Source organism: Lagopus muta, chromosome 15 (genome assembly GCF_023343835.1).
Source record: "Lagopus muta isolate bLagMut1 chromosome 15, bLagMut1 primary, whole genome shotgun sequence".
In the NCBI taxonomy this organism is placed as follows: domain Eukaryota; kingdom Metazoa; phylum Chordata; class Aves; order Galliformes; family Phasianidae; genus Lagopus; species Lagopus muta.
The window spans coordinates 2,027,526-2,037,977 of NC_064447.1; the positions used below are offsets into that span (position 1 = coordinate 2,027,526).

Here is a 10,452-nt window from a genome sequence, read left to right on the forward strand (position 1 = left end):
CCTTATTCATCCCTGTTAATGCTAATTTAAATCCAAGTATCACAGGGCGCTTAGTGGAACGTCTCGATGGATCCAAATATTTTGCATCGGCACTGTTGTCTCTATCAACCAAACCTATGACCTTAAAAGAAGACAAAACTGGTTTGTTCCAAAACCTTGTTTCCCATAGAGCTATTTCAAGTGGCAGCTTTGTAGAAATAAGACACTGAGCACCGAGTGAGTTGAAGGACAGGTTAGATAGATCCTATAGGCACTCACTGGGGTTTGGGGAGACAACGGGTACCATCCTGATGGCAAACCACAGCTTCTCCCCATGTTTTAGGCAGGAGGAAGATGAGTGGCTGTGTGGTTAACCAGAACCCAAATCTGTTGACCATTTTGCTTGGGCAGCTTTTCAGCTTTTGAGGTACAGGCTTGCCAGGAAGAGGCAAACTGCTGCCTGACAAAGATATTCAAGGGACACGCTAGAAGGGGGACATTAACAGTAAACCATCCCAAAACCTCGCTTCTGTGAAGCTACTCCAGCTGGTAGTTTCTAGCTTTAAACACTGAAACATGTCCAAGCAATGATTAAGTTGAAGGATGGCTTGGATAGATCCTATAGCAATGGGATGATTTCCCATCCCATGCTTTCCTTGGGATAAGCCTTGAATGGATCTTCCTTCAGCAGAAATTTCCCCATTTTCCAATAAAAGCCTTGTATTTTCACAGAGCATTCGGGTCCCCATTCACTGGTAACTCATGTGGTGATGGATGGAGTCATCCCTCTGTGACATACTGTAATGGCAGGGCTAACTTGCTAGAAGCTAACATGCTATTTCCAGTGATTACCTAGCCATCAGCAGCTGGCTTTTTGTTTTGGGCTGGGTGTTTCTGTGGTCATCCATTGTTACATTTTCCCCAGATAATAATTCAGCAGAGCACGGGACAGGTTATGAACTTAAAACAATGGCTACAAAATTCTTAGTCAATGCAAATGCAACTGGTCCAGCAGCTCCTGTGTTCTTCAGCCCCGCCGAACAATGCAAGCCCAATCAACAGCCCGTGCTGTCAAACCCTTTGTTATGAGCAAGGACAGGCAAGGCTGGGACATTCTTTCATGTTATTTGAGTTTTGTTCATCCACAAAGTGAGGCGTCCAGCCCAGCCGCTCGCTGGAGGGACGGGTGACAACCTGCGTCGCACGCTGCCCTCATGGCTCCTGCTTTGTTGGTCAATACTGCAAACAGCAATGAAGGCATAAAGATATGATTAACTTGAAGGTTATCCCAGCAGCAAGCAATGCACTGTCCTTTACTCAGTGTTGTATTTGAATTTGAAGAGAATGTGGAGAAGAGAGAGCTCCAGGGAGACCCAAGAGTGGCCCTTCAGCATCTAAAGGGGCTGTAAGAAAGGAGACAGACAGTCTGCTGGGAGAGGAAAAGAGAAAATGGCTTCAAACTAAAAAAGTGGAGATTCAGATTGGATATAAGAAAGAAGCTCTTTACAATAAGGGCAGAGAGGCACTGGCACATGTTGCCCCAGCCCTGCAGACCTAAAGGTGAGGCTGGGTGGGCTCTGAGCACTGATGAGCTGTGGGTATCTCCATTCATGCAGGGGGTGGGACCAGGAGGTCTTTAAATGGTCCTTCCAACTCAAATGATTCTACTACAATGTGGGATTTGCAAATAGGTGGATGAAGCCCAGTCACTGAACCAGTGCACTGGAGGAATGCTAAAAAAAAAAGAACATAATCATCTCACTTTGTCCTTTCAGATACTAAGGTACCTCAGAAGCCATCTTAAATATTTAAAAATGTAGATATCTTTTTCTTTGAGCTGGGGCAGTGCAGGGCCTGGAGCTGCCCTGCACAGAGCTCAGCCCTGCAGCACGAGGTTGGATGATGGGGATGCAGCAGCAGCCAGCTGCAGTCGACTTTGCAGCAGATTAAGCAGCAGGGGTCAATCTTCCCGCAGAATATTGTTGTTTTATCTCATAATACCTTTTTGTCCTGCCCTTTTGTTCCAGGGAGAACAAAGGGTGAATCCAACATCAAAGGTGACTGTGAGAGCACTGCGTCTAGAAGCCTGAGCCCTGCACCAAGGCTAGGGAAAAGAGGAGCCTGGGACATTGCACTCCCTAATAGCATCTCAATAAATAAAGCCTGCAGGGCAGTGGAACCCTAAACCCGAAGCACTGCAACCATGATGCAAGCAGCCAGCAAAGGCTGTTTTCTCACACCCATCACACAGCAGCTGTGGCATTTCCAGCTCTGAGGTGGGTGATGCTCCATATCCATGGTGCCACTCACTTGCCTGGAAAGCAGTGATGGGCACACGTGCATCGTGGCTCTGGGGTGAAAGAATCTGTGCACCTCCTTTAAGAGCAGCTAAAGTGTCTGGAATGTCAGGCTTGCAGGAGTGAAGGAGGCTGGATGTGCTCTGTGCACCTGATGGAGCTATGGGTGTTCCTGTTCATCACATGCAGTGGGACCAGATGGCCTTTAAAGGTTCCTCCAACTCAAACCAAACTCTTCTACAAGAGCTGTCACAGGAGCAGCTCCTCACCCACAGCTGGAGCTGGCAGGGGGAGGGAATCACTTTGCATTTGCTCTATGTGTGTTGCAACAACTGAGTATGGAAAGGCATGATTAACACATCAGCCTGTTTTTGACAAGATGACCACATGTATCATGCTCAGGTGTGCGATCAAACACCAGCTACACTGTGCTTGGAGGTGCAGCACAGGAAGGTTTTCTCACAGCAATAAACCTGAAAGACCAGGATGGTATCAGCACAGCCCACGGAAACAAGGAGCTATTGTAACTTTCAGGCTGAGGATGAATAAACAACGATTACATGTATGCAATAAAATTATCCTCATTAGCCAAAGAGGAGCACAGATGAAACGAGATCCAACAGTCCTCCAGAGTGTCCAGCTCTAAATCTGAATGCTCTGCTCTGAGCCCTAGCATTACTGCAGCTCTCTGCAGCACGCCTGATGTGCCAGGCCAAAAGCACGCATCTTATACATGCCAGGACTGAGATCCATTAACAGCACAGGTAATTGGGGCCTATAATTAACTTCAGGGACAAATAATAGCGTTTATAAGTCAAATTCACCCAAGGGCAACCACGGCAAAATGCTACTCGGCTGAGTCATGGGGAAAATTGGCAGGCAGGGCGAATCTTCTTCCAAACCCAGAGCCATCGCCTTTCCTCCCCCGCTGCACCTCATATGCTGAGGGTTTGCAAGGAAAAGCTGCAGGGTGGTGCTCAGCTCATGCCCCAGAAATCTGACATGGCAGTGTAAAAATGAAGGTAGATGTAAGAAAAAGAAAAAAGTAGGCGGGAAGGAGGGAAATCCTTCCTTCCTCCTTGTTCCACAGCCCTTCATCCTGGAGATACATCGTCTGTGAGATGATTATGTAAGCGAAATCTCTGCAAATCTTTACCAAAAAAAAAAAACCATAAACTGCTTACATCCCCCCCTGTCCCTCTGGGTAACCTTTTGCAGATTTAACAGATGAGCAGACGGAGGCTGAGCACAGTGCTGGAGGTCTGCCTGCCCCCAGCCAGGCTCTGCACTGCTTCACAGGAGCTGCAGCTGCAGCCAGAGCCACACATGGGGATGCTTTAAGAACCATCTGCTGCAGTTTACGATATTAGGAGGCGAGGTCGAGGGGCCTGAGCAGCTCGGAGCAGACAGAAATCAATGAAGAGTTGCGTATCCCTGCTTATATCAACCTCATGGCCTCACCCAGAGCTACTGAAGGACTCGGGTTTTGTGTCATAGCTTGGGATGCAATTTCCACTTATAAAGCACAATAAAAAAATAAGTAGGCTGTCATTAATGCCAAATACTTCTTCCACCAAAATATAATGCTTCTCAGCCCTGCCATTACAGCACTCTCACCACTGAACTAAGGGAGCGATGCTCCACGGCTATTGATGGATAAGAAATGAAACCACAGTCCCTGACACTAACAGGACATGGGTGCGTTGAGCAAGTGATGAGCCAACCTGCAGCACAAAGCCCATGACAGCACCTGGCCTTCCCCACTCAGGTCTGTGGTTCCTGGTGCACCTCAATGTCCCAGAAGTGCCAAAAAGAGATGATGCTTCAGCACGCTGCACCAAATCCCCCTGCAGATGTGAGCATCCTATCCCATACCTGGCTTTCCACAGTCCTGCCCTTGTGACACCATCATTATCGTCTAACCAAGACCAAACTGAACTTTTTCCTTCTTCTTTCAGTGCGTCAAATTACCTCTAAAGAAAGCAAAACCTCGAAAGGAGAGATTTTGGGGAGAAACAAATTGTCCTCCCTTGGCAGGGAGGCAGCGTGAAGGAAACTCAGTGCAGCTAACTGAAAAGGAAAGAGAAGTTCCTACTGTCCTTGCACATCTTCACCCAGAGCTCTATGCAGGATGCCATAAGCTGCAGGCAACTCAACTGCACGCAGCAGTGCTGAAGGAACCTTCCCACACCCACGCTGCCCTCAGCCAAACACCCTTGGCTACCTCTATCTTTGCTACAGGCTTGAAACCCAGTGCTGCAAATGCACTGCAGGTGCCAACAAATGCCACCATCACCCTTCCCAGTGCAAGATGCCACTCCTCACCTGGCATCGTCGTCGCGGGCTATCAGAAGGCGCATGTGGCTGGTGGCTGATGCTGTCCTCAGGATGTCCACAGCCCTGCAGGACAAGAACCACAATGTTTCAGTGCTGAGTCAGAGTGGGGCTGCATTGTTTTCACCCAGCCATATGTCAAAGCTCACATCAAACTTGTCTGTTTTCACACACAAACTTCTCATTTGATGATTCTTGAGTTGGCCCTTGGGAACAGTGCTGGGTGCAGAATCCCTTTGTTTGCAACAGAGCACGGGCAAAGCAATGCCCTGCTGTCCTCCATGCAACCTACAGCCTAAACCACTTCACAGAACCACACAAAACCAAGAGGAATGCAAGATTTCTGTCTGGATACGGTACCTCTCGCTGGTAACCCCAATTAGAGAATCTCCATTGACCTCCAGGATCTGGTCTCCTGGCTGCAGGCGCCCTAGAAGAGAAAACTAATGGATAAAAACTGCAGAAAATACAGCTTGAAGGGACTTGGAGAGGTTGGGCTGCTCCTGCCTTTGCTCAGAGACAGAATGAAATATGCATGGGTCGCTCTGAGATGCTCTCATCCAACCTGTTTTTCAAGATATCCCTAGATGAAGTTTCTACCACGGCCCTGAACAACTCCGCCAACATCAGAGGCCTTCTATGCTGTAGGGAGGAACGAAGACAAAGGCAAAAGTGACATAAAACTTTTGCTTAATTCAATTTAAGGTCAAGAAAAAAAAGCCCACAAGTGGCACCTTCACCTGTTCTTGATTGTTCTGCTTTGGATGGAAAAATGATGTTGTAACATTGGGGGGGAAAAAAAGTCTTCTTGGATTAAGTCCTAAAAGGTGAACTCCACAGACCCTTTGCCTAATACCCACTGACCTGGAGAAGTCATCCCACTGCTGTATGCAATGCCATGCAATCACTGCAAGCAGAGAAGTGGAGTGAGCTTTATGTGGCGGGGATGGAACTTGGCTTAAAGACTCAAAGCAATCCTATAAAAGCCGCAGAGCCCGAAGGCAAGGCCACCCTCCTTCACTGCAGTGATTATCATTGCTAAACCCAACTCTGCTGCTGGAGAATCTAGAAGGAAACACCCAAAATGCCCAACAAAGCAGCATATAGAATATACCATCTGGCTTTTCCAATCGCCATCTTCCATATTTCACTCACCATCAGCATAAGCAACACCCCCTGGCAGGATCCTCTTGACATAAACTCCATATTCTTCTCCAGTGAGCTCCTTGATGCCACCGATCACCTTAATTCCTGGGGGAGGAGAAGCACCATGGCACAAAGGCATGAACTGGCTCACTCTCGGATCTTACTTGTTGCAAGCCATACCTGTGATAAGTCCTGCACTCCTCCTGTGCTACACCAGCAGCAGGGTGAGGTCAATAACATAGGACAGAGGCCAAGAGCATCTGGGAGCACCTCCTCCACTCTGAGGAGCACTCAAGCCAGGAATGACTGCCTTCCAACAACTGAAAACTCAACGTTTGCAGTTGAAGTGATCAATGCTGGGAAAGGGCACGATTCTGCTCTTGTGTGTGCCTCTGATGAGACCCACTGGGTGTTGCCTTGGGGGCTGTGCAGCTCCCCATGCCCCATGGGTTCCCTCACCACAGGCTGGCACTGCATGGCCACATCCCCGCCGGCACACGTAAGCTGGCTGGAAGAGGCACAAGAGACTTATTTACCCACTCTCATTAAATCCCACTTGGAGGATACAGGCTGCAGACAGAAGGATTAAAAAGCTTGGCTTTAATTAACAAATCTGTCCCAGGACCTGCCGGTCGGGCATTCTGCTGCTGTGGCCATGAGGGCAGGCTGAGGACAGTGGCACAGCAGCAGGGACATGCCCTAGTGTTGGCCCCAGCTCAGGACCTCTGGGGACAGCAACATAGCATCTACCCACTGCTCCGCACTCACTGTATCCTAAACCCTAAGGGCCCAACCATTTTCAGCTGTCCCTGGGGAAAGTCCTCATGTTTGGAGTTCTCTGATGTTAAATTTGTGGTAGAACACAGATTATCATAATTTTTCGTTTCGGCCACATTTCGCACCCACTCACTGCTCCTTCTCCCAGGCAATGGTACAGGTGGTGAGGCAAAGGCACAGAGATGGTGCCCCATCCCTGCAGACACCCAAGCTCAAGCTGGATGGGCTCTGAGCACGGATGGAGCTGCAAGTGTCCCTGTTCATTGCAGAGGGGAGGGACCCTTTAAGGGTCCCTTTCAAGGCAAATGATTCGGTGGTTCCATGAACCCCAGCCCTGCTGGAGTGGTGTGATGCAAAGCACATCCTGTAGCAGCTGGCTGTACTGTGCCCACTGGTGGAAATGCTGACCTATAGCTGTGAAAATGGGTGGCAAAGAGCCCTGCTTGCCACAAGCACAGGGACACGGGAAGTCCAAGCGAGGGGGCAGGGAGGGATGGCAGCTCAGTGAGACAGTGAGACAAGCAGGGATGGCAGCATGCATCAAGGAAAGGAGGTACAGATGTACACCTCAGAGGTGGTGCAGCTGGGAGAGCATCCAGCAGCACCACGATGCCCATTCACAACCACCTCCCAGGTATCAACTGAATAATGACTTGTTTCTCTTTTGTGTCTGCAAATCGATTGTAATAATGGCTTAAATATAGCCAAAGTATCTACAAATCCTCCTTCATCTCTCCAACAACGTCAGGGGAAAACCCGATCTTGTTATTAAAATCAGTGATTACTGATTGCTCCTAGCCACGCTCAAACTTTGACAAGGGGGAAAAAAAATAACAAAACCAAAAACCCCTTTTCTGTCCCTAAACAAGAGTGTTGCACCAAGGAGCCCTCACCCGGGCCTGGGGTTGGCACTGAGCAATGGGATAGGATGAGGCTGGCAGTGATGAACACAACCTGTCCCATATGGGGGTCCCAGCCCAGAGCAGGCGTGATGCTCAGCCCCACCATCCAAAGCCCTTCAGGGCTTTGTTTGGGATTTCTGCAGCTTGGCTAGCATTCTCGAGAGCCCTCATGTTTTATAAACACCCATTTCAATTGAGTTTCTATCTGAGATCCAGTTTAGGTAAATAACGGCTCTTTAATTATCACAGCATCAAAGTCCCGGTATAATGCTTATTAAGTCATACTCAGGGCCAGATAATCTAGCCTATTTTAGATCTCTGTCTTTAATCTTCCTATTCTGGCAAAGGTCCTGGAGCTGATTCTGATGACCCCCCTCATTTCTCCTCTGAAGAAGAAAGACAACTGGGAAATTCCAGGTGGGAATTCAGTTTACACAAACCAAAACAAGCAGTTTTCTCCAGGTTCCTAGCAATCCTACATCATTCTGAGACCCTTGAGCTTCCCAGCTGCATCTAATCCCGCTCCCACTAATGCCAGTGTTGTAGTTCTCAGCTTCTCAGCCCTATAATCTCACCTGCTCCTGGCTCGCCAGGCAGCTCTGCACCACGGGTCAGGGGTGTGCTGGCTAATCCGGTTGTTTGGCCCAACAGCCTTCATCCCTGGTCATCCCAACAGCATGAGCTCTGCTCCAAGCATGGGAACCCAAACCCTCCTCTTCCCTCTCCTACCACCTCACCACCGAAATTCCCTTTCTGGGGGGACCCCAGCCCCAGCAGCACCGTGTTGGAGCCCTGAAAGTCAGCACAGGGTGAGGCTGCCTGCTTTCTGCTTAAGCTAGCAATGTTCAATTACATTTCCCGTAATCCCTCTGTTGATCTTGTAGCTCCAGCCAGCTCTTTCTGTCTGAAGGAAGGGACAGATTGCAGGTGAACTGCTCCCTTCCCTGTCCTAAGAAGATGAAGGTCAAGATAATGGGATCTCAGCATTTCTAAGAAATGCTCTTTAAGCATCACCTCCCTTTGATGACAATTCTTTAATTCCAAACCCTAGTTCTGGAGCCACCAGGTAACCCCTTTGAACTCTTTCCCAGGTTCACATGTGGGTTTCCACACCAAGCAGTGAAGCCTCAGACTCAGGCCAAGTGCTGACCCACTTCACCAGCACCAAGTAGGCTGCTGCTGCCCAACAGAAACCAGGCTGCAGAAACACCTGGATCCACAGGGAAAAAGCCTGGAGAAAGGTTGTGATGGCACTGGAAGACCCACACGGTTACACCTACCAGCAGCACACCACGAGACTGCTTTCCCTGGGTCTCCTCCCTTAATAAACTAAGCTAACCCAACAGCTAAAATCCCACCAACCCAAATCCACCAAAAATCATCAACCGAATATACCTCCTGATATTAAAATAGCCAGCAAGCTAAGAAAGTTCTGAGTGCCCACAGGTCTCTCATGAGTAGAAGACCAAGAGAGAAGAGCCAGGAAACCTCATTAGCCAAGAGTTGGGAACAACCTCTAATTAACAGGTGGTCGCAGGAAACCTGAGGAGGTTGACTCCTGGGATGGGTCCCCAGCTGGTAACCTGGGGACCTCAGAGGCTCAGCAGTATGATTGCTGCTGGGAGCACACACAAGGGTGGCAGGAGATGCTATACTGGATCCTTTGCTGCTGACTTCTACGAGCCTAAGGCAGTTTCTCATGTACAGATGGGTATGGCCATCTCCTTTCCCTTTTCCCTGTGCTTTGATGTTGGGTGCCCTACAAAGGATGGCTGACTCACTGTGTTCATGCTCATACCTCTGGGCTGGAGTTTCCAATGGGATCCAGCCTGCTCTCAGGTAGTCCCATCTCCAGGACTTCCTGGGGCCAGGACACTGGCATGGGCATAGAAAGTGCTTGGGAATTTTTTTGTTTGTTTGTTTTAATGTAGAGAAATTGAGATCTGCAGAAAGGTGTGGAAAAGCCACCCCCCAACCCTATTCAGACCCTACTCCAGGGTTCCCATGCAGCCACAGCGCTGCAGCTGCTCATATGTCACCAATAGGGAATTAATTGGTATTTTGACCTTGTTTTAATGCCTCAGCTGTGAAAGGTGCTGTCAAATGTTCAGCACATACAGGCACAAGAACCAATATCAGGTTTCATAGGGTCATGGATGGCTTAGATTGCACGGGACCTTGAAGATCATTGAGCTTCAACCTCCCTGCATGAGCACATTTACCAGCCACTAGATCAGGCTGCTCAGGGCCTCATCCGACCTTTCAGATAGGGAACAGATCATAACACTAATGTTGTGACATGAGGGATGCCAGGGTTTCCCCAGATTGAGGTCTGGGGGGGCTCAAGACTCACCCAGTCCATTGGCACAGTCGTAGAATTCAAAGCAGTGCACAGTTCGATCCATCCCATACGGTCCCATGAGTGTCCTGGCAGAGAGAGGAGAGGCATCTTTCTTTCATGGGCTGCCATAAATTACCACCCATGTGTCCAACAAACCCAGAGCAGCCCTGCCACCACAGCAGGGGGTTCCCATGAGACGACCAAAGGGATGACCAGCTGAGAGTTGCGTTGATATATTAAGCCCATGCTGGCAAAATGCAGCCCCCCTGCCACCCCCAGGGGTTTATGCAGCTAAATGAGAGAATATGGGCAGTGCTGGACATCATCCTCCCCACCCAGCAAAGCTGATGGACCTGTCTGCGATTCATTACCCCAGATTAACAGGGCCGGACAGCTGTCCAGCTCTGGGAAATGAGATCAGGGCCAGACCAGTGTTCTGAGAATATACCAGTTTCACAAATAGACACAGTCCAGAATGAGGAAAACCAGACAAAACCTACTGCTGGTGTTTTGTAACGCACACACAGAGCAGAACGTGGGGAGGCAGGGGCTGTATTCCCACACCTCCACCCCTCCTGCAGGGATCTGCTTTGCCAGGTTGAAGGTGGGAGTTTCTCAACACAAGCCAAAGCAGGGAAGAGGGCAACTGAAATCTTCACTTTCCCCATGCCAAGTC

General features: G+C 49.2%; 1 protein-coding gene across 1 annotated transcript in view; it reads right to left on the minus strand.

Annotated features, from left to right (window-relative positions):
• Nucleotides 1-9,919, minus strand: part of LOC125700639 (syntaxin-binding protein 4-like) — a 30,266-nt gene extending 20,347 nt beyond the window's left edge. Inside the window, 5 exon segments of the mRNA XM_048961618.1 lie at nt 4,602-4,676; nt 4,971-5,040; nt 5,766-5,861; nt 9,789-9,865; nt 9,867-9,919. Of these exon segments, the coding sequence (XP_048817575.1) occupies nt 4,602-4,676; nt 4,971-5,040; nt 5,766-5,861; nt 9,789-9,865; nt 9,867-9,919 (371 nt within the window).
• Nucleotides 9,920-10,452: the final 533 nt, after the last annotated feature.